Consider the following 26127-nt stretch of genomic DNA (forward strand, 5'->3'; position numbering starts at 1 on the left):
TTTCAATGATCAATAAATCGCAGCAATTTATCGTCACAACAAATTGATGAGACTTATCGCGGCGTCTAAACATTGCTTTAGGTAATATACTTAGCATCATCGCAAACTTCATAATTTTAAATATTTTCTTTATCTCATTTCCTGGAGTGCAATTATATCGGAAATGTTCTTATTTAGAGTGAGAATGAGCATCCGTGGTGCCACTGGCCCATATATTGATTTTATATTTCGCGTATATAATCCTAAGTCATTTTCGTTTTTCGCGCCAAGTCGTCGACTAGATTTTTGTCCGGAAAATTCTCTTTGAATTCTTTTAACAATTTTTAGAACAAAATTACTCTAGTAAAAACTCAATTAAACTGTAATCAAAAGCACAAAGATGTTAGAAAAATACAGAAAATCTAAAAAACTGTCTGTTTGATTTTAAAAAGGTTCAGGGTTTTTCCTAAAGATAAAGATTTGCAAAAAATACTTCTTCTTCTTTGGCTTTTTCATATGAGTTCTATCTATCTCTCTATCTATCATAGCATTTCCTAAGTAAGTTTTCCATTTCATAGCAAGTCTTCCTCTCCCTTCCTATTCCTCTTTTCCTTCCCGAAGGATCCCAGTACAGTACTCTTTTCGGCTACCTGCGCTCCGACATTCTTTGTACTTGCCCGTACCATTCTCTGTTTTCCAACATTTTTGTAATTGAGCAGTCTATATTCTGTTCCATATTTCCTCTGTTCTTATTCTATCCTCTCTGGTGATTTATAGACATCTTCTCATAAACTCCATTCAACTGTTCATGTTTTATTTCGTATTGTTGTTGTCATTGGCCATACTTCCGCTCCATATGGGGTAATATGCAGCATTCTGGTCTGAAAAATCCTTTTTTCTTTAGTTAGAGTGTTGTTCCGTATCACTCCATGGAGTGCTTTCGTGGCTTGTTGTCCTGTGCTATTTTCATTTCTAAATCTTTCATACAAGTACCATCTCGGTTTATTATTGACCCTAAATACTTGAAAGTCTTACAACTTTTTATAGTCTCTTCTAAACTTAAGTTTAAATATACTTGGATCTAATACATAGGTGTTCGGTATTACACATATTTATCTTGAGCCCCATAGCTTATTATCTTCCTTTAATTTCCTTATTATATATTCCATGACCTCCCTGTTTTGTGCAAAAATGATTTAGGCATCGGCGAAAAGTAGTGAATCTAATATATTATCTTATACTGGTGTGCCCAAGATTCCACATTGTCTATGCCATCTTTTTAAAACAGGATTGATATATATGTATGTTAAAAAGTGTAGGTGATAGACCAAACCCTGTTTGATGCCTTTGGTTGCGATAATTGTTTTTGTTATTTCATTACACAAGTTTATTTGAACCTGTGTTTTTTTACGGTATTCGTGTTATGTACACCCATTTCTCTCTAACGTGCATTATTCTCATCGCTTCCCACAGTTGTTTCCTGGGCACGCTATCCTATGCTTTCTCCAAGTGGGTAAAGGTCATAATATGTGTTTCAACATTTTTCTCTTTGTTCTTTTCTATCACTTGTCTCATGATAAATATATTATTATTCTCTAGACATGATCTCGTTTTTAGAAATCCAGCTTATTTTTCGCCGTAATGGTCCATTTGCAATTCTACTTTTTCCTTTATAACTGTGTAAAAGATTCTTGCTATTGACTGCGTTACACTGATCTCTCTATAGTTATTTGTTGAAACAAATTACTTATATTTTTTTGAGTCATATTATATACGGCTTTATTGGCATATTCCAAATTTAGTCGTTTCAGTTCTCTAACGATTAAACTCTTGATCAACACGATTACAGTGTTACCAAATACACGTTGGTGTACAGATACTATTCCACATTTATTGAGGTTACTGTTTATACTTTGATGATTCTGTTTAATTATAATATAACGAACACCAATATTAAGATCAACCTATAAATTAACTGCTAAATGTTTGACAATTAATTTTAAAGCACATAGGGAATTAGTTTATCGTCTAATTAGTATACAAATATTAGTTAGTGTCTTATTATCCACCAAGTTATATTGATATTTCTGCAAGTATTCGATTAGACTATTGAATAAGAAAACAATTTAGCATGTATTATTAAGAAATATGTCCCAGAGCTAACATAATTCTAACGATTTTTCTAAATATCTAGTCTGTATGTCAACATTGCCCCAGAGAAAGCTATTAGAGAATCTGGAATAATAACAAGACGAACCATTATTAATAGGAGAGTACAAATAGTACTAGCGTATGCAGACGACATCTATATCATCGCAAGAAGAAAGGCGGACTTGGTTCAATTGTTCACGGCATTGGAAGCAGCAGCAAAAAGAATGGGGCTACACGTTAATAATAGTAACACATGTTAAAGCCGGATTTGTGTTACAACGGGGACGTGGCACGTTGAAAGATTGTCCGATATGAAAAGCATTGGCTGATTTATCTTACAACGGAACGGGGCGAGACCGGGAAGTGCCGAGGACGTGCGATTTCTATTGTTCTGCGCGCTGTGTCGTCCACTTCCCGGTGTAACATAAATCAGCCTTTAATAGTAACAAAACTGGGTAGGTATATGTTCACAAACAATAATCAAGTAGCAAAACCTGGAGATCTGGCGGTTGGGACATAAAGTTTCGAAGAAGGAAGAGAGTTCATAACTATATCTAGGCTCAAAAATGAACCAAAGTAATACAGTAACTGCAGAAATTAACAGATGTATAAATCTAGCAAATAATTAACTATTCTAAATGGGAAATAAGCCACAATTTAACTGAAAAATGATTTTATTAACGTTTAGACGTCTAAATCGGACGTCGTTGTCAAAATACAAAATATTATTAAAGCACACTATGGATTAAAGGAACTGTTAACTAAAACATAGTAACAAAAAGAACGAAAATATTGATATACAGAACTAATCAAGCTCGTCCTCACTTACTCGACAGAAACGTGGACGATAACAAAAAGTAACGAAGAACGTTTAGTTTGTTTTGAACGTAAAATCTTCAGATATATTATAAGGGCGTGCAGGAAAACGAATTATGACGTAGACGCTATAATTTTGAGTTTTCCTGCCGTTACACGGAGCTTAGTATTGTTAGGTCTATCAAAATAAATAGGCTACGGTGGCTAGGCCACTTAGAGAGAATAAATTAGATGGAGCCGTCGAAACACATTTATAACCAAATATCGGATTGAGTGAGGAGGTGAGGCAGGTCCAGAGCACGATTTAAGGATTAGATGAACGACGACTTACGAGTGTAAGACATTGGAAAACCAAGGTAAAGAAGGATTGGAAGGAAGAGAAGGAATATATGCTGATTCTAGAACTGGCCAAGACCCTCCATGGGCTGTAGAGCCAATGATGATGATCATAGTCTGTATGAAGGTCATGTAAGCATTCTTCCTCTTTGGTAGGTATATAAAAAAGTTGTCGACTTGCTGTTCGTAGCTCAGTCCAATCTTGAATGACCCCTAGCCAAGAAACTTGCTTTCTGCCTACACCTCTTAGACCTTTTTAAGTTTGTTAACCTTTTCTACTAGAACTACATTTAATTCCAAATTAAGTTACTGACCACCTACACCACCTTAAAAATGGGACCTTTTGATGGCTCGTATTTCCTAAACGTGCTGTCCGATTTTAGTGAATTTTTAAGTATATTATATCTTAATTCTTCAAAAATATCGATGTAGTAATATTATTGCTAAACAGGTATGTGCCATTGTATACCGGGTGTAACAATGATAGTGTGTTTTTCCTCAAAGTTTGGAACACCCTGTGTAATATTATAGCGTATATAAAATATTGAAATTAAAACTCAACTATATCCTTAGGCTTTCTTAACATTTTGATTCATTCGCTGATGTGGGATAGTAAAAAAGTTAAGTACTTTAACAACTAGCCGTGTTATTCATCAATACAGGGTGTTTCTAAATAAGTGCAACAAACTTTAAGGGGTAATTCTGCATAAAAAAATAATGACCGTTTGCCTTATAAACAGATGTCCACAAATACTTCGTTTCCGAGATACGGGATGTTGATTTTTTCTTACAAACTGACGATTTATTTATTGCTCTAAAACCGGTTGAGATATCCAAATGAAATTTGGTAGGTTTTAAGAGGTAGTTATTGCGCATTTTTTGACATACAATCAAGAAGTTTATATTCACCATTGACATGCATACGGGATTTATCTAAAATGTTTATACCCGTATGCACGCCAATGGTGAATACAAAATTCTTAATTGTATGTCAAAAAATTCACAATAACTACCCCTTAAAACCTACCAAACTTCATTTGTATATCTCAACCAGTTTTAGAGCAATAATTAAATCGTCAGTTTGTAAGAAAAAATTCAACATCCCGTACCTCGGAAACAAAGCATTTTCAGACATATGTTTATAAAGCGAACGTTCATTATTTTTTCATGCAGAATTACCCCTTAACGTTTGTCGCACATTTATTTAAAAACACCCTGTATTGATGAATAACATTGCTAGTTGTTAAAGTACCTAACTTTTTTATTATCTAACATAAGCAAATGAATCAAAAAGTAAAATGTTAAGAAAACCTAAGGCTACAGTTGGGTCCTAATTTAAATATTTTATATACGCTAGAATATTCCACAGGGTGTTCCAAACTTTGAGGAAAAAACGCACTATCATTGTTACACCCGGTATACAATGACACTTATCTCTTTAGCAATAATATTATTACATCGATATTCCTGAAGAATAAAGCTATAACATACTAAAACAATCACTCAAATAATCGGACAACAGTTTTAGGCAATACGAGACATCAAATGTGCGTTAATTTTGATGCTTCGTGTATAACTTTTGATACACCTTTATCCGAAATTTAGATATAGTTTTCTTTCATACTAGATTATTCTTTTACTTTTATATTTGCTTTAGTCCCTTTATTTTTTGTATTTCAAAATTTGAAATAATTATTTTTCGTAGACTTTTCACCTTTTTGATATAAAACCATAGTATAAAGCAACTTTCTCACTTCTCACTGTGTATTACAGACGATATATAGCAAAATATTTTTTGTTTCAGAAAGTTCTTGTTGGAGAATCTAAAATGGAGCGTCTACCGATGCAAATTGGAGAAACATATCTTTACAAAGACTCAGGAATATTCAAAGCAGAAAGTCAGTTAGGATTTATTTTGGAGTGTAATATGAAGTTCCATACCTGCATGTTTGAAATGTCGGGTAAGATATCTTTTCGGAAAATATCAGACGAAGTACACAGTCGGAAATATTTTATTTTGACTTTTGCAATTTTCGGAGCTAAAGCTAAAATAGTGAATAAAAGTTTCTAAATTTAGACTTTAAATAAAGGACGATTAACATTTCTCAATCTTTCAATTATTTAAGATCATCTGTATTATATATTTTATTGGTTTTATTGATTCATCAGCTCTACGTTTTCATTTCTTTTGGCAGAAAATTTGTTTCTTGGTTCGACAATGTCTTTCCGGTCACCCATCTCGTGATTAAATGTCCATATCTTCTTCTTCGTTTTAGATTGCAAATCTATATTTGGAAACTTCTGATGGGCAACTTCTTTAAATTTTCCTATAAACCTTTTCTTGTGTTTCTCGGATACCTAATCCAAGGTGATGACCCGCTAGGAAAAATAAGTAGCTTTATTGTATCTGCTCCAAATATTACCAATTTGTCTCTTGCAAATACACACACCCAAACTTATATGGAATCACCATGTATTTCAAAGTAATATTTATTTCAAAAATGAATAACCATTTTCAATTTCGTTGCAAAACGAAAATACAGCCGCAATGGCTGCTATGGCTTGCAAATTGTAGAAGCCTCGGAGGTGTAACCAGAGAAGGTTCCCATTGTTTTCAGTCTGGTGGGATGTAGAGTAACATTATGTTGCTTTATATGCCGTTAGAGTGAAAACTTAGTCTTTTAATATTTATTTCTTTTGAAAAAACTTGTTATTGTTGCGAAGGTTAAAGGTTTTTATTGAAAATAAACAAATATGTAAGACAATCGGATAGTACAGCCCGGTACGGTATAGATTATTTGCTTGAGTTGCAAGTTGAACGAAAATAAGTAAACTAACTTTTGCGTCCAAAAACGAAAATATGCATCATGTGGGGTTATAAAACTTACAACGAGGAAAGATTATTGGTCTTGTAGAGAAAGTAATGTTCTCAGATGGACATAGCTGCAGAGCTAGGCGTAATACAGGGCGTTCTGTCCAAAACATATGTTAGGTAAAAGGAACCAGGAAAACTAAAAATAAAGCAAGGGAAAGTCGCCAAAAGTAATAACGGCTCTCCACGATCATTTAATTGTCCAATCATCTGGAAGACACCCAACCATTTCTCACCTGCAGCTCCAAAGGCAGTTTTTCGAAGCTACAGGTGTAACTGTTTCAGTTGAAACGATGAGAAGAAGAGCTCGTACCAAGAAGTATACAGCAGGAGACAGTTATGGGTTCCCGAGTTATTCAGGCAGCACAAGATTGATCGCCTAAATTGGTGTCTTCACCACCAAAAACTGGAACATTAGGAATTGACAAAATGTGCTATTTTCAAAAACAGTCAGGATTTATTGTAATCAGATGGAAAATCAGATGACCCACGAAATCGTGTACTTAGAGGTCGAGGAAGACAAGCAAGAACGAAAACTGTCAGATCTGTTCACAAATATACAAGGGGAAGTGTAATGTTCTGGAGAGGAATTGTGATCCGTAAAAAAACTCCTTTAATTTTCATCCAATCAACTTTAACTGCTCACAGGTATGTTGATAACCTGTAGTCAGGCTCTGGAGAGGTGCAACAGGGGAAAATTTAATTTTATTGCATGATAATGGACCTCTACATACCATTAGAGTGACTACAGACATCATTGAAGCAGAAGGTATCCCTTGTTTGGAGTGGCCTGCTTGCTCACCCGAGCTTAATCCTATAGAGTATTTGTGGGATATGCTTAAAGGAAAAATTAGAGCTCGACGGGATAATCCATAAAACACCGCACGGCTAGTACAAGCTGCTTTTAAAGGATGGAGCAACCTACCACAACAAAATGTTGATAATTTGATTAGGAGCGTGCCCACGCAAACTGAAGCTTGCATAAGGACTAGAGGTGATAACACTGACTACCACAAAATACAAAAAAAATAAATAAAAACAAGTTAAACATGATTTGTTTTACATTGAAATTTTGTATGCTATTAACTTTAAAACAACTACTTTCAATTTGTTTGTTAAATACTTTATTGTTTTATTTAATTGTTATGTATTTGTTATTAAATTGCTTTAAAATAAATATTGTTTAACTTCATGTGTTCGTTTTTTTAAATTCGCACGGAATCGTAAGAAATATCAGATGATTCCATATAAGTTTGGGTGTGTGTAAGTGTCTTGAATTAAAATATACACTATATCGCTACCTTAGAATTAGACACAAGTATACAACATATTAAGATAATACAATACTTTATACGTAAAGAATAATTCATTATTTTGAGTTGGGTCAGTTATGTAAAGAGGTTGAGGTTATGTTTAAAATTAGTTGTAATATTCTTGTGAGGTCAGTCTTTTAGATGCTTGTTACGTTAATTTTGAAAAAGCATTTGACAAAGTTAAACATGAAAATGTAGTCCAAATTCTAAAGACAAAAATATAGACAAACGGGATTTACGAATAATAACAAACCTTTACTGGTAGTAAAGAACATAAACTGTAATAGATAAGGAATCCAGTCCAGAAATTGAAATCAGGAGAGGTATTAGGCAGGGATGTATTATATCTCCATTACTATTTAATGTATATAGTGAAGCCATTTTTGAAGAAGCATTACTATCTCAAAGAGAAGGAATAATAATTAACGTAAGATCTACCAACAACATATGATATGAACATATATCGTGATTATGACAAGCTCTGCTGAACAACTCCAACTATTACTAAACAAAATAGTTCCTGTGAGGAATATGGACTGAAATTGAATATAAAGAAGACCAAATACATGATAATAGTTAAGATAACAAACATACCAACAAGCATACATTTGGGAAATGTACCGATAGAAAGGATTGATAAATACCAATACCTAGGAACCTGGATTTCAAACAATAATGACCAAACAACAGAAATAAGGGCCAGGATAGAAGTAGCAAGAAATGCGTTTGTTAAAATGAAAACAATTCTCTGCAACAAAGATTTTACATTAGAACTGAGAGTAAGAGCTTTGGGATGCTACGTGTTCTGATACTGCCATATGAACTTGAAAGCTGAGCATTGAAGCAAGAACACATAAATAAACTACAGTCAATTGAAATGTGGTGTTACAGAAGGATGCTTAGAATAGCATGGACACAGAAGAAAACGAATACGGAAGTATTGCGAGAAATGGGCAAAGAATACGAAATAATAAACAATAAAAATAATAAGAAAGTTACAATATCTAGGACACGTAATGAGGGAACAGCAATATGAAATGCTAAGACTGATAATACAGGGAAAGATAGAGGCGGAAGAAGTATAGGAAGAATGAGAGTGTCATGGTTGAAGAATTTAAGGGACTGGTTTAAATGCAGTTCTATAAAACTTTGCAGAGAAGCGGTAGATAAAGTAGAGACAGTGATGATCATATTCAACCTCCTATTGGGAGGCGGCACTTAAAGAAGAAGTCTTTTAAAAAGTTATTAGAACTTTTTCAGCTTTTGATCAAAAAACTATCTACAAATTATTTCGACTTGATGTTGAAAAAAATAAATCAAGTTGGAATTATGTCAAATGATAAAAATATCTCAAGGATTTAGGGGTAGACTCATGCTAAAGTTGACTTCTGCCAAAAATGATGAAGAGTGGATTATGGAAAGTTTTTGGAAAGACTAAATTTTTAAATAAAATATTTTTTAACGATAACTTACTGCATTGAGTCCAATATTGTTCAACCTGATCATGGACGAAATAATAAAAAAAGTAAGAACTAAAAAAGGATACCAAATGGGAGAAAAACAACTTAAAATAATCTGCTATTCGATGCAATACTAATCTCTCAAAGTGAAGATGATTTACAACGTATGCTGCACCAATTCAACATAATCGCCAGAAAATTTAACATGTTAATTTCCTCGCAAAAGACAAAATGCATGGTTATAACAGCAGATCCAATGAGATGTAAATTCAGATGAAGGTCAGATAATAGAACAAGTGATGGAGTTTAAATACCTAGGCATCACATTATCTAGCTATGGAAGGCTCGAAACAGAAGTGGAAGATCAAGTGAATAGAACAAATATAGCCGCAGGTTGCCTGAATGACACAATATGGAGAAATAGAAATATCGGAAACGAAATTAAAGGCAGAATTTACAAAACAGTGATCAGACCAATAATGACATACACGGCAGAAACACGACCCGACACAGAGAGGACAAAAAGATTGCTCGAAACAGCGGAGATGAAAACCCTTCGAAAAATCGATGGTAAGACTCTATGGGACAGAGCTAGAAGTACAGATATACGACGGAGATGCAAGGTGTATAACATTATTAACTGGGTAAGAAACAGAAGAATAGAATGGAATGACCACATAAGCCAAATGACAACAAATAGGATAGTCAAGACAGCGAGAGACGGTTCCCCAATAGGAAGACGATCAGTGGGAAGACCACGAAAACGATGGAACGACAACTTACTAGAGGCACATTGAAAAACCAGACAGAGTCATGTCTATACAAAAAGAAGAAGAAGAACTTATTGCAGAATAACAGCATTTTTTAGTTTTTACACTATGTCGTCTTTGTTCTTATGTTTGTGACAAATATACATAATTTGTAAAAAAAAAACAAATAAAGCAATTTTAATACAGAAGTGAATTATTTCCTAACATCTAGATATTAATCCTAGAACACGTTTTTTAAAGAAAAACGTCACGACTCAAAAAATTTATGACCTAAATTAAAATTAGAAAAATATGGGATTGGCTACATAATTTCCTGTTTGCAGTTATAGGTAAAGTTTATGATATATCTTAAATTTATCGATTTTTAAAATTGCCGTTTCTGAAAATTGTCACATTTTTATATATGACGGTGTTCTTCCAAGGTTGAGATATTTTTTCAATATTTGACCTTTGTTTTATAGTACTTACTGTATGTTTTATATATTTATTTTCCGTTTATTTTTTAACCCGACTTATGAATAATTTTCAAATTAGGTTGGTATTTTGGAAAAACCGCCGGTCTTTGGGGAACTTACAACAACGAGCCCACCGACGACTTCTTAACCTCAAACAAAACTCGAGTCACTAATTCAGCTTTAAAGATTTTCGGGGATAGTTGGTCCCTAGACAAAAATTGCAGGAACGACATTCCAACAGCGCAAAGGGGGAGTAGAAAACAGCCGTCTCAGGAAATATTGGCTCTTTGTGAGGAATTTTTCACGAGTAAAGTATCTCAACTTAGCACATGTTTTTCGCGAATACCAAAGGACAGTTTCCTCTATATGTGCCTGAATAGTACAACGGAACAAGAGGCTTGCATGTCAGCCGTATCTTACATTAACCTATGTTCATATGCAAATACACCGTTGAGGATACCAGACACGTGTGTAAAGTAAGTATCGATCACTACATATATATATACACACATTACAGGGTTACTCGCTGCTTGTTCTATTTCATCTACAAAATTCGATTTCACAATTCAACTATATTTCGAATGTTTTTAAATAAAATTTATATACAGAGGGGTTCAACATTCTGGAATAAATTCGTTTTTTCGAGAATAGGCCACTTTGGAGAAAAATCCGGAGACAGGTCAATTTTTATTTTTAAATTATAATTTTTTGGCATATATAGATACAGGGTGTTTAATTGGAAAACGGAAATACTTACATGATGAATAGAGGTCACTGAGGCGGTTCTAGACATACTACATTTATTGCCTTACCGATTTTTATAACCGAGTTACAGGGTGGTTTATCGTTTTTCCAATTTCTTTCTGGATCCATAACTTTAGAACCACCCTGTATATTTCTTTGATGTTTGATACACGTATGTCTCATTGAGAACCCAAACCACCCAACTACTAATCACAAGAAAAATCCAGTTCCGGACTAAAAAAAATTATAAATTCATTGTAACCTTGAAACAACACCCTGTATATTGAAGTTTTAAAAATCTGTTTGCATATTTGAAAAGAGCAAAAAAACTAAGTTTAATGGTTCCCTTTAATTTTTTGGCCAGGCAATATAATGTCTTTAATTTTGAAATTATATTGATCATTTCAAGAACTCAGGATAAAAAACAGGTATTAACTTTTAATAATAAATTATTAAAGTTAATCAACAAATACTCATTTTAAAAATACTCAATACTTATTTACTACCTTGGAACGACCCATTTAGTAATCACAAGAAAAATACACGTCCCGTTCAACAAAAAAACATAAAGTAATTGTTACCTCGAAACAACACCCTGTATATTGGAATTTTCAAAATTAGTTTGCATATTTGAAAAGGGCACACAAAACTGAGTTTATAGTTTTGTTTTAATTTTTTTGCGCAGAAAATTTAATGACTTTAATTTTGAAATTTAATATAATAACTTTTAATAACAATTATTAAAGTTGATGAATGAAAAATAATCAATAAAATCATTTTAAAAATAATCAATAAATATTTACTACATTGGAACGACCTACTTACTAATCACAAGAAAAATCCAGGTCCGGATTAACAAAAAAATATAAAGTAATAATTGTGACCTTGAATCAACACCCTGTACCTATATTGAAATTTTCAAAATCCGTTTGCACATTTGAAAAGAGCACAAGAAACTAAGTTTCATTGTTCTCTTCAATTTTTTGGCCAGACAATTTAATGGCCTTAATTTTGAAATTATGTCGAAATTTTTAAGAACTGTGAGAGCTCTAACAAAAATTTCGATGTAATTTCACAAAGACCTAATGCAGTGGTGGCTCGTACCACTTTAAGAAGGTAGTGCCACAACTCGGGCAGCCGCCAAAATTTTTAGTGACGGATTCACGATATTGTCAAAAAAAGGTATACTGACAACAAAAACTAAAAAAAAATATGCGCGGATACTTTAATCTTATGTACATATCTTAAGTTTATTGATCTGAGGTGCCAAGCAATTGTCCAACATTGATCAAAACAGTTCCGTAAATTAATTAATAATAAAAACCTCTTAACCTACCACCAGCATTTACTGCTGATAGTGCTTGAAAATTGTTATTACGATTTAGTCTCTATTTACCAATTTATAAAAATAATACTATTTCATTATTCACACACATGCACAAATTTTTGTAATGTCACTTTTAAAGTTTACGATATATGAAGCTCATTCTTCTATTTTTTGGTTGGAAAGTTTTCAATGACTTTATAATTAAAATTATCGATACAATTTACAAAATGCTTTTCTGCAGATAGTATACCTAAAGCACTAGGTTTCGATGTAAACATCGAAAAACAGCGTTCTGATTTAGATGTTGATATAGGAATGGTAACTAAAATACTTAAAAGTTTAATAGTTTCTTCAAATGTGCTTTTTAAACCTTCCCTCTACAATAAAACCGATAGCCAAACAGCCTCAGAGGTAGTACTTAATTCGTCTCGCTAATACAGTACCTACTTCTAATTCAGTTTTAAACCGAGTTTTGCTTAAAAATTAAAATTGTCTCCATGGTTCATTAAGAAATGATTCGGAGAAATGATGCTTATAAGCAGAAAACTTCTCCGACATAAATAAATTAGAAGCAACTAAATGTCCGGAGAAGGTAGACCTTTGAAAGATCTGGTACTTTGAATAATATGAACCTTTAAGTCGTTGTCTAATTCGGCGCTAAAAATTGACCAGCTCCTTAAATATACCTCTATTTTCTGAATTTTCTTTTTCGTCGTGACCTCTTAAAGCTAACTCGAAAGCTCCACAACACCTTATAACATTTGTAGTTTTTTTTTTCTAGCGAAAAACCACCAAAAAAATTTTTAAAATACCAATATTTATTGTCAATTAATAAATTAAACTTAATAAATAATCAAAATATTATCAAAATACCCACGATCATGATGCACTAAAAGTTGAATTATAAATACAAAAACTTTTTAACAGAAAATATACATAATAAATGCGACAAACCAGCACGTCAAGAAACTCAAAATTAATAGACCTGGCTTCATACCCTCGTGCCTGGCACAGAGATTCTAATGTTAAGGTATACTAATAGTCCAATATAGCTCTTTCTCTGTCACTTACATATAATGCTCGTAAAATCTTTCTCTCTTTACTCGTGCCAGTACTGACTTCGGCGCGAAGGAGATTCTCCTGTCGAATACTCTCCGCTGTCGGCAGGGATTGTATTGCGCCCATAGTTGCCATATTTTATATAATTTATGAAGATCAAAAGAAATACACACAAAAAAATTAATAGGAATTAAAAAGTTTTGAAGATAAAAATATGTTTATGGATAGTTAGCAAGGTAGTGCCATGGCTCTATGGCACTACCTCACGGGCCGCCACTGACCTAATGTAATTAAACTGTCTGCGCAAAAAATTGAAGCGAGCCATTAAACCTAGATTTTTGTGCTCTTTTCTAATGTACAAACGTAATTTGAAAATTTCAATATATAGGGTGTTTTTTTTTCAAGGTCATAATTACTTTATATTTTTTTGTTAATCATGACCTGGATTTTTCTTGAGATTATTAAGTGGGTCGTTCCATTGTAGTAAAAATTATTGATTATTTTTGAAATGAATATTTATTAAATAACTCTAATAATTTATTATTAAAAGTGTTTTAAAAACCTGCGTTTAAATTTTAGAGTTCTTAAATATTTCAATATTTCATTTCAAAATTAAAGTCATTAAATTTTCTGCGCAAAAAATTAAAGCTAAGCAATAAACTCAGTTTTATGTGCAGTTTTCAAATGTGCAAACGGATTTTGAAAATTTTAATAATATACAGGGTGTTTCAAGGCCTAAATGAATTATAATTTTTTTAGTCCGGACCTGGATTTTCCTTGTGATTAGTAGTTGGGTGGCTTGGGTTCTCAATGAGATATATATGTAATAAATATCTAAAGAAATATACGAGGTAGTTCTAAAGTTATGGGTCCAGAAAAAGTTTTTGCAAAATCGATACAACACCCTGTAACTTAGTTATAAAAATAGGTGAGGCAATAAGAGTAGTATATTTAGAACCGCCTCAGTGTCCTCTATTCACCATTCAAGTATTTCCGTTTCCTAATGAAACACCCTGTATCATACTAGTGACGTCATTCAGCTGGGCGTGATGACGTAATAGATGATTTTTTAATGAGAATCGTTGTCATGTGCTAGCTTATTTGAAAGGTTATTCAATTATATATTCATCAATATAAACACTAACATAATTATTTATACAGGATTTCCAAAAATATATTTTTAAATTAAAATAATTGACACAAAAAGAAGAATGTATTTAACTTATTTAATTCAAAATACATTTTACTGTTGTCAGAAAACAGAAAAAAATATTTATTTCACAAATAAACATTGCTTTCACTTAACTAAATGTTTAAGCTGTCAACGAGGGTGACAGCTTGAACATTGAATTTAAGCGAAAAGCAGTGTTTATTTTTGTGAAATAGACATTTTTTAAAAAACCGTCTAAACATGTGTTTTTTTGTTGGAAAATGGACATATTGATTAGCTAATAACTCGAAAATTATTGACTTAGTGAAAAAACTCCATACAACAAAAGTGGCTTAGAATTTTTGATTGTATCTTTTTTCACCCCCGAGAAGGGTTGAAACTCACCCTCAGGGCAAAAGCACAATATCACCTTTTTCTTTGACATGTTAGCTATGTTTATGCCAAATTTCATGTCAATCCAAGGTTCTTTAAAATCCGGAGGTTTTGCAATATTTTACCGCGAGTGAATGGACTAAAAGTAAAAAGGCTATCCCAAAGCTTGGACCCCTCGTGGTCTCGCCGTGGATAAAAGTGACAAGATAATGTAATAACTGTTAACCTCAGCCGAGATTTAGTGTCTTTTTTGGACCTTTGCAATTAGTTTTTCTTGTTTTAGGTGTAATTTACTAAATGGCACGCAGATACAAGAAGGTGACTTAATTCGATTACAGGGAAGCGATGTTCCACGAAGTGCAGATATCGTTTTTATAGTCGAAGCGAAAATGTGTAATAAGGATTTGAAAAAGTCAAGAAATTTCGACTTGCTTGTTGAACAAATTGAGAAGGAGTTGGATGATTTGAAGATTAGAAATAACAGGTACTATTTTCTTTTTTCTATTTTTTGTTTTTGAAATTGTTCTTAAAATACAGTTAATACATTTAACTAACATAAATATTACAGTATAATATTGACAGTCAGATGCAGAGAAGCTGTCTGTTAATTCCGCATTTCATAAGCTATCAAAGCATATTGATGTGATTCATCATTTTATAAGACAAACATAAAATTATAATTTAATAATAATTGAATATTTACAGAAGAAGAATATTAAGAATTATAATAAGAAGAGGAACAAAGTGGCTTTAGGGAGGTAGATCCACAATAAACAACATTTTCTGCATAACCCAAGTAATAGAAAAAAAGACTGCCAAGCGCCCAAGACTAGGGATGGGGAAAAAAATTACACATCGATATATCGTATCATATGATACATCGAATGACGATATCGATATACGATATAAATCAGAGATAATATATCGATATATGCAATATTTCGATATATTCTTATATAATTAAATAAAATAAAAGACTTACTAAAATAAACTATTAAAAAAGTAAATTATAAAAAATAATAAACAAAAGGATGACGTTTTCTTCAAAATTTATATACAAAATAAAAGAGGAGAATAATTTTTCTACTAATAAAAAGAAGGTCATAGATAAAGTGTAGTATTCTACTCGAATGTAATGACTATTACTCACTCTTATGAATTACGACAAGTAACTACTACTCAATCTGTAAACATATTGCAAAGTAGGTGTTAAGTTACATACCTGTACATTCTTAGTTTTATCTTCATCAACCATTGCATTGCTTTTTGATGGTTGGTCTTCACTTATGTTCGTATTCTCGCTGTCTTTTCTTTGGTTTTCTTGATTAAAAGCTCCACCATGTTTTTGTTTTAAATGGGCATATAAATTGGAGGTATTTCCTGATGTTTTTAAAGCTTTAGACTTTAGAGCAAAAATTGCAGCGAGATTGTTTTTTATTAATTTTTTTAAAATACAACCAAACATTGCTTTTGGGTGGAGCCATTATTGTTTCTCGTTTTATTATTATTAACTACACACAAACAGTGGTGTCATGGTGTGGGAACGCGTGGGAACGCCGTTCCCACACTGGTTAAGAAAAGAAAAAAAAATAGAGAATTTAGGTTTTGTAAACAAAAATTATATAGCAGTTCGTTCCGGCACTGCTAATTTTGCCATGACACCACTGCACACAAATTCAATAATAGGTACCTACGTGGACGAATTCTCGATGGTAGATGGTAAAAACGAAATGTTGGATTCCAACACCAGTAATATTGACATCTTGAGTTTTAGGGTTTCAGTAAATACAATACAGTTATTATAAAACTTTATAGAACGTACTGCGTGAACGTGACAAATGTTAAATTTGAAATCGTTTTATTAGGGTTTACATAGCATGTCCCCTTGAAAAACATTGTTAAACATAAAAGTTAAAAAATATATGGTACTACCTGAAACTTGGAAAACAAGCTAAGGGTAGGTATACGAGATTCAAATTAAATAATACTGGTCGAAAATCTTGATTATGATATTTCTTTATTGTAATAGAATATTTCTTTAGTACCTATAGTATACTAAGCGTCTCAAAAAACTAAGAATATAATTTATATTATAAGATTTTATTATAATTTTATAACTTGCCAATATGGTATATTAATCCTGTGTGGGCGATAATATATTTAATTTATCGATACATCGTTGCCATCCCTACCCAAGAATTGGATTTATTTACGATAGATCTAACGAAGGCATATGACCCGGTACACATTATAGACTATGGGAAGTAATAGAGAAAAAAAGATGTATCTATAAAAGAACTATATAGAAACTCGACATCCAAAATTAAAACTGGAAATAAAATATCAAAAGGTTTCCTGGTCACTAAAGGGCTAAAGCAAGGGTGCTGGGTATGGCCACTATGGCCAGTATTGTTCAATATATATTGATGAGACCCTGACACAGTGGAAGAAGAAGGGCAATGGAATGGGGCTACCGATATGAGATACGATACTTTACACGCTGCACTATACAGATGACCAAATTGTAATTGCACAGGACAAGGAAGATGGATTGCACAGGACATATGGCAAGGAAACTAATAGTGACATGTAGAAAATGGGGTCTGGAGGTAAATACAAAAAAAAATCAATATCTATGCGTAGGAAGGAAAGGAACGGAGAACCTAAATCTGGAACAGGAGACAATTGCAAGCTGCACTGAATATGTATATCTCGGAATAAAACTAACGAGTACAGGACCGAACGAAGAAAATATTAAAAAAGTATAGTAAATGGAAGACAGATAACAGAAGCCCTGAATTCGGTACTGTGGCAAAAAAATATTAGAACGGAAAATACAAAACGAATTTACAATACAATATTAAAACCAATATTAAGCTATGGAACTGAAGTTTGGCAATTAACCGAGAAGTACAACGCTAAATAACTAGCCATGGAGATGATTTTTGGAAGAGGTCAGTAAGAAGATCTGGAATAGAACACATAAGAAACGACGACATTAGACAACAAATGGGAATAGAAAGAACAATCATAGATGACATCAAAAAGCAACAACTAGTACGGTACGGGCACGTAAGAAGAATGAAGCAGATAAAATGAAAGAAGAAGACGAATACGAGGAAGACCAGAAACCACATGGATGAAGCGCATCTTCAAGGAGATGTCGGAAAGAAATTTAAGAGATGATGACCGCCACAATAGAAAGGAGGGACGTTTAGTAACGGAAAGGCATATAACGCTATAAAAGTGGTTTATTAAATATGTTTTAACGAAAAGTTTAACTATTCACAGCATCATTTATAACCGTTCTAAGACCATAACGAAACCAGCAAACAACTGAACTAATTTTCTGTTTTTATTTTACAGTTATGCCGTTGTCACTTTTGGTGGAGATGGAGTATTCGAGGAACCAAGAAGTATCGTTGTCGATGGAAAAACATTTACTGATGCTAAATCTATATTAACTTATTTCGATCAAATTCAAATAGGTATGTATAAAATAAATACTAGGGGAAATCCTTAGCACCTCTTGTGAAATCTGACCCTGGAAGGATGGATAACTGACTGAAGCAACTAAGTATATCATATCCACGACTGTGTGAAAGATCTGAGTCAAAGTTTGTCAAAGAGTATTAATGTTTCTGCTCTATGACTGAATACAGGTGTAACACACACTGATCAAAGATATTCTTTTTGATCTATGTGGGATTTAAATACATAGTTTAATTTAGCACTGCCCATGCTAATCCTATTGGAGTTGGCATGTCTGGATATCTCTGCCCAATCGAAATTAATGTCCTAAGTATTTATACGGTGCGTTGTCGCTCCTCTTGAAGCATCTATTTTCGGCTTGGATATCGGACCGTGTCTTCATTCGTTCGCTGGCGATCTGAAGATGAGAACGGACCAATTATTGGATATTGTCGATTCTTCTTCGCAATTCATTTACATAATCCTCACCAGCGACATCTTCTCCAAGTCGACATCCAAACTCTAGATCGCAGGGTAGACGCATCTCGCATCCAAATCGGACTTTTGCTGGTGTTTGGCCGTTGATTCATTAACAGCGGATCTATAGGTCATTGCGAAAAACGGAAGGTACTGGTCCCAGTCTCGCAGGTGATTGGACACCATCTTTGTCAAATACTTGCCGGCTGTCTTAATCATCCGCTCCACCATTCCATCCGATTGCGGGTGAGAGGCTGTAGTCCTTGTCTTCTTCATGCCTAGTGTATAACAAATTCCCTGAAATATATCTCTCTCAAAATTACATCCTTTTAGTTCCTCAAAGTCTTTTCTATCACTAATCAACACTACGTATAAAATATTGGCTTCGGTATTATTAAAAAGATTACTACCATACGCCGAAGAAATAGTTGGTGACTACCAGTGTGGTTTCAGGCCTGGAAGCTCGACTATTGATCAAATATTTACAATGAGACAAATGCTTGAAAAGTATTGGGAATATAATTAGGACGTGCATCAGATCTTTATAGATTTCAAAGAGGCTTACCATTCAATAATTCGTGCAACATTATGGAAGGCAATGATCGAGCTCGGCGTACCCAAGAAACTAACTGCACCTGCGGTAACACAAATGTGTGTAAGTAACTCCTTTGCACAAGTTAGAATAGGGGCAAAATATCAAATGCTTTCTGCGTAAATTCTGGACTGAGACAAGGAGATCCGTTATCTCCATTGTTGTTTAACCTGGCCTTAAGATATGTTATGCGAAAAAATTACCAAAAAATCAAACCAGACATAACTGTTCGGGGAGCAAAGATCATACTGGCCTTTGCCGATGACGTAGATGCAGTGGCGCAATCAACATTAGAAGTTAAGTCGCGTTTACACGATGGCAATTGGCGAGACAATTGTCATTGGACAATTGTCATCACGTGGTTGCGGATTGTCGGAGTCCAGTCCAGTTGAAAGAGAAGATGTTTACACGGGGCCAACTATTGCCATGGCAGTAGACAGCTAAAACATGGCCGACTGCTCGTCATCTAGAGGGAACTGGCAAAAAACAAGACAGCACAACTGGCCTACACCGTTCACACGGCGCCAATTGTCGCGACAATTGAGATTTCGAGTGGTGGGGGGCTTACTGAGCGCAGCTAATTGTCCTCAGTCTACTCCCGGAGACAACTGAATTTTGGGCCAATTGTGAAGGCAGTTGGCAAGGCAATTGGCCTGAAGTGTTTACACGAAGACAATAATTTCATGCCAGTCAGTTGTCTTCTGACAATTGTCTCGCCAATTGTCATCGTGTAAACGCGACTTTAAGGATATTTTCTCGAGCTTTGAAGAAGCTGTATTAAACATCAGTCTAAAAATAAATGAAGACAAAACAAAATACATGGTCGTCTCAAAACAAGAACGACGGCGAATAAGGCGAAATATTACTATAAACTATCAAAACTTCGAAGGGGTTAAAGAATTTAAATATCTAGGAGCAACAATTACAAATGACAACAAAATAGAGCGAGAAATTGAAACGCGAATAATGGCAGGAAATAGATCTTTTTTTGCAATGATAAATCTAATGAAGTCAGAACTTCTTTCACGAGGTGCAAAAATCCAGATTATAAGACCATAATACGATCAGCAGTCGCGTATGGAAGCGAAACATGGACGCTAACAAAAAAGAGAAGTAAATAAAATGCTGGTGTGGGAACGTAAAATCCTTCGAATCATATAGGGCCCTTGCAGACACAGCGTGACAAACGAATGGAAGCGCAGTTACAATAACGAGTTAGAGTCTCTGTTCGGTAAGGAAAATCTAGTCAGATATACAGGGTGTCCAGAAACTCTACCGACAAACAAATACAGGAGATTCCTCAGATAATTTTAAGACAATTTAACCCAATTCACTTAGTTTAAAAATGCTTCCTAAGGGAGCTAGAGCTATTTGAAGATGGCGTCTGGTAATTAGTTTTTCTTAAATACCTCCGGAACTCTTCTATTTAGAAAAACAAAAATTGGTATGCATATTTATCTTCCAGAGATAAATCGATTCCATCCATTGCAAATTTCTGGTATCGGTCATAGGCGTCCGTTTTGGGTAGGGCAACGGTTACTTCATCGCATAACTTTTTTGTCTTTAAATTTTAAGCACTTTTGACTCTGGATTATTTAATTATCAGGTATCATTGTACTAAAAGGCACTCTTGTTTTAAGTCGATAGGATACACCGTTTTCTAGAAAAATTGATTTTAAAAAATTTTCGTTTTTTAAATTTCAAAAAAATTAAAAAAAAAAAACTATTTAGAAAAACGTTCAATTATATTCCAGAGATGAATCGATTTCATTAATTGCGAATTTCTGGTATCGGTCATATGCGTCGGTTTTGGGTAGGTCAACGGTTATTTTTACGTATTTGTTTTTATGGGAAATAAGCCACAATTTTACTAAAAAATGAATTTATTAACGTTTCGAAGCCCAAATCGGCTTTCGTTGTCAAAATACAAAATACTATTAAAATAAAACAAACATGTTGTTGCTAAGTAAAAAAATTCTTCTAATAATTTATTTAATCTGACTCATTTATATTGGCAATTCAGACGTATATTATACATTTTAAAGTAGAAGACTTTAAAATGATATCGCCAATATTTATGAGTTGCGTTCCTGGGACGACTTTACTAAAAGATAGTTCATTCGATAACATGAAATCAATCCCAACTCAAGAATATCCGTCGCAAAAAAATCATAGCATGTGATCTGTCTTTAAAAATATAATAATAATGTCTTTAAAAAATACAATAACACTTTGCCTTTCCTCGATGTTTTAGTCTCAAAGAAGGATACTGGATATGAGACTCAAGTGTATAGAAAACCAACACACACCAACAGATATCTCAATTACAAATCAAATCACAACATCAACGTTAAAAAGGGAATCATTAAATCCTTATATGATAGAGCCAAAATTACTTGTTCTAACGAAAATTCATTTTTAGAAGAAAAACAATTGTTAACATCTGTTTTATTAAAAAATGATTATCCTTTATCGTTTATAAATAAGGAATTGACAAGATTAGATCGAATGGAACAGAACAACTTAGAACGGGATCCTACAACATTCACAAGAAATAATACGAGGAAAATAACATTACCATATATAAAAGGACTATCCGAGAAACTTAAAACGATAGGAAATAAATTCAACATTTCAACAACATTCAAAACTACAAACACATTGAGATCTATTCTATCTAAAACTAAACCTAACAATGAACAAGAAAGAACAAAGAATTGCATTTATAGAATACCTTGTGAATGCGAACAATTTTATTTAGGTGAAACATCAAGACCATTAAACGTTAGAATAAGTGAACATCAGTCTTATATTAAAAACAGAGAATTCGATAGATCTCAGATATGTCAACACGCATGGGATAATGAACATAGAGTTCAGTGGAGAGATTCAAGTATAGTCCTGAAAGAATCAGATAGTAAAAAGAGAAAAATCAAAGAAGCGGCTCTAATTATGCTAAATGAAACCAATTGTGTCGCAAATTCCTCGGTAGAATGCAGTAGGATGTGGTTACCCATACTGAAAGAGGAAGTCAATAGAAAGAAAATACCACGATTAGTAAGTCAATAACATATCGAGTTAGTACAAATTTTTTATTTTAGTATTACTTATTGTATATCTATGTAATATTAATATTATTTATAATTTAAACATATTAAAGTCAGAATTTGGTATTAGTTTTTTGAAGGTAGATTAAATGTAAGACCAAATACTTACGATGTCGGGATAGTATCACGAGGTTTTTTCCTGGTTTTTCCCTCGTGATTTACTATGGAATCTCTAACGCGAGAATTTTAATGTCATCGTTGCATTTGGTTGTCTTTTTAAAGACAGATCACATGCTATGATTTTTTTGCGACGGATATTCTTGAGTTGGGATTGATTTCATGTTATCGAATGAACTATCTTTTAGTAAAGTCGTCCCAGGAACGCAACTCATAAATATTGGCGATATCATTTTAAAGTCTTCTACTTTAAAATGTATAATATACGTCTGAATTGCCAATATAAATGAGTCAGACTAAATAAATTATTAGAAGAATTTTTTTACTTAGCAACAACATGTTTGTTTTATTTTAATAGTATTTTGTATTTTGACAACGAAACCCGATTTGGGCTTCGAAACGTTAATAAATTCATTTTTTAGTAAAATTGTGGCTTATTTCCCATAAAAAAATACGTAATTATAAAAATGCCACAAGGAAATAGCTTCAGAACAACGGTTATTTTATCGCATAACTTTTTTGTCTTTAATTTTTAAGCATTTTTGACACTAGATTATTAAATTATGAGGTATTCTAGTAGTAAAAGTTCCTCTTGCTTCAGGTTGGTAAAATACACCGTTTGTTTTTCAAATTTTTTTAAAATTTTTATCAAATTCGAGAGACGAAAAATTATCAAATCGATTTTTCTAGAAAACGGTGTGTCCTACCGACTTAAATCAAGAGTACCTTTTAGTACTAGCATACCTCACGATTTAATAATCCAAAGTGAAAGATGCTTAAAATGTAAAGATAAAAAAGTTATGCGATCAAATAACCGTTACTCTACCCAAAACGAACGCCTATGACCGGTACTATAAATTCGCAATGGATGGAATCGATTTATCTCTGGAAGATAAATATGCGTACCAATTTTTGTTTTTCTAACTAGAAGCGTTCTGGAGGTATGTAAGAAAAACTAATTACAAGACGCCATTTTCAAAGAGCTCTAGCTCCCTTAGGAAGCATTTTCGGACTGGGTGAATTTGGTTAAATTGTCTTAAAATTACCTGAGGAATCTCCTGTCTTCGTTTGTCGGTAGAGTTTCTGGACACCCTGTATAAAGGCCAATAGACTCAGATGGGGTTCTAGGTCAGTTGCTCGAATGCAATTGCTCGAATGCAATTGCTCGAAAATCAATTGCTCGACATGAACATTGCTCGAAATATAAATTGCTCGAATAAAATAAAATAAAATAAAAAAGACAAGTATATATCTAATTATAATGAAAAATATTAATATGTAAGTACTTACATAAGAAAGACACTCTTAATATTATGACAAATTATGTGAAATTCCACGTATATAATCACAGATGTTAATTTGTGGTTCATAATTGTTAATTAAACGCAATAACCTATCAGCAGTGTCTCTATATCTCCTATGACCCAATCCAATACATACCCAATAAAGAAACATTGGTAATGGGTAAGCATGTTAATGGGTATTTAATGATTTTAATCTGTCCCTAATACCTGGAAATTATTATAATACCTAATTATCATAATGAGAGAAAATCAAAACCGTTATTTTTCTTATTATTTTAAAATTTTAAAGATAGTTTAGATTTGTAATAAATACTTTTTCAGCATAAATTAATATACTATATATATATGACATATCACATAATTTGTCCTAATTCAAGAATCTTTCTTATGTCTATATTTTGTATTATTTTGAATAAATATTTTAGATATATAATTTTCTTTTTATTCGAGCAATTTGTATTTCGAGCAATTTTCATGTCGAGCAATTGATTTTCGAGCAATTGACCGGTTACCCTCAGATGGGCAGGGCATGTGATAAGCTGTAACGACAATTGCCTTATAAACAATGTGTTTTGGGAAAGGCCAGATGGAAGGAGGTCTGTAGGACGGCCTAGAAAAAGGTGGAAATATGCAGTCAAAGAAGATCTAGAGAAAATGGGAGTGAGACAATGGGAATTAGTGGCACAGGACCGACAAACATGGAAGGCAATAGTAAACGCGACAAATACTCACGAAGAATTGTAACGCCTTTGATGATGATAAAAGTATTTTACTTACAGAGTAGATTGTAAATTTGCAAGTTTTCAAATAAAAAAAAGTCTTTTCTATCACTGTAAATCAGTTTTTAATTTACCCTAACAGATTTGTAATTTTATTAATTTTCCTTCGAGTATTTTCCATTTAACTCATTGGAAAATATGCATTTAAGCAAATAAGTGTTTTCGTGGGTTACTTGTTGGAGTATCCAGATGCGAAACTGCTAAAACAAAAAGTTCTTATGTTTTAGGGCAAGGGAATACTGATATATTCAACGGCATTATGTTTGCAAATAATCTTATATTCCGGCCCGGAGTTTCAAGAAATTTTGTGTTGGTGCCTTGTTCTGAATGTAACAAGAACAACATGCTAGTAAGTATCTTTAATGAATTCACCTAAAAGTTTCATTAGCGAACAAAGCTTTGCGTTTTAGAATTAAGATTCTTGAAATATGTATGTACATTTTAATCTTACCCTTAAGGGTACATGGATAGGTTGCATGATTTGCGAACAAACGGGTATTCCACTTAAACTAACATTTGTGTATAATAAAGTATACTTTAGTTTTAAACCAAAAATACTTTATAATAATAACATGATTTAAACTCAAAATTGAAAATTAATAATGAAGTTTCTAACTGTCCTCTTGAAATGGTTCTAGGTCAATTGCTCGAATGCAATTGCTCGAAATCAATTGCTCGAAATCAATTGCTCGAAAATCAATTGCTCGACATGAAAATTGCTCGAAATACAAATTGCTCGAATAAAAAAGAGAATTATATATCTAAAATATTTATTCACAATACTGCAAAATAATAATAATACATACCCAATAAAGAAACGTTGGTGATGGGTAAGCATGTTAATGGGCATTTAATGATTTCATCTTTCCCTAATACCTGTAAATTATTATAATCCCTAATTATCATAATGAAAGAAAATCAAAACCGTTATTTTTCTTATTATTTTAAAAGTTCAAAGATATTTTAGATTTGTAATAAATACTTTTTCAGCATAAATTAATATACGATTATATACGTGGAATATCACATAATTTGTCCTATTTCAAGAATCTTTCTTATGCCTATATTTTGTGTTATTGTGAATAAATATTTTAGATATTTAATTTTCTTTTTTTATTCGAGCAATGTATTTCGAGCAATTGATTTTCGAGAAATTAATTCGAGCAATTGATTTCGAGCAATTGCATTCGAGCAATTCACCGGTTACCTCTTGAAATAGCTAATAAATTAGCTAAAACATTTAATAATATTGTTTCTAACAAAAACTACAGTCATGCTTTCTTTATTATAAGATACAAGCTGAAAGTGGAAATTTGCCAGAAAGTGGGACATGAAAAATCCTTCTTCTTCTTCTTAGTGGCTTCATGTATCGTGATATCATGAAGATATTAGCTGATTTTTCCAATGTTACCCCTATTATCTCTATCTTTTGCCATTCTAGCATTCTGACAACCG

General features: G+C 32.9%; 1 protein-coding gene across 1 annotated transcript in view; it reads left to right on the top strand.

Annotated features, from left to right (window-relative positions):
• LOC114337267 (uncharacterized) overlaps positions 1-26127 on the top strand; it is a 721645-nt gene that overhangs the window by 536217 nt on the left and 159301 nt on the right. The window contains exons 48-52 of the mRNA XM_050641250.1: positions 5087-5243; positions 10232-10628; positions 15109-15309; positions 18192-18313; positions 24900-25021. Coding sequence (XP_050497207.1) covers positions 5087-5243; positions 10232-10628; positions 15109-15309; positions 18192-18313; positions 24900-25021 — 999 coding nt within the window. The remainder of the gene's footprint in view (positions 1-5086; positions 5244-10231; positions 10629-15108; positions 15310-18191; positions 18314-24899; positions 25022-26127) is intronic.

Source organism: Diabrotica virgifera, chromosome 10 (assembly GCF_917563875.1).
Source record: "Diabrotica virgifera virgifera chromosome 10, PGI_DIABVI_V3a".
Lineage (NCBI taxonomy): Eukaryota > Metazoa > Arthropoda > Insecta > Coleoptera > Chrysomelidae > Diabrotica > Diabrotica virgifera.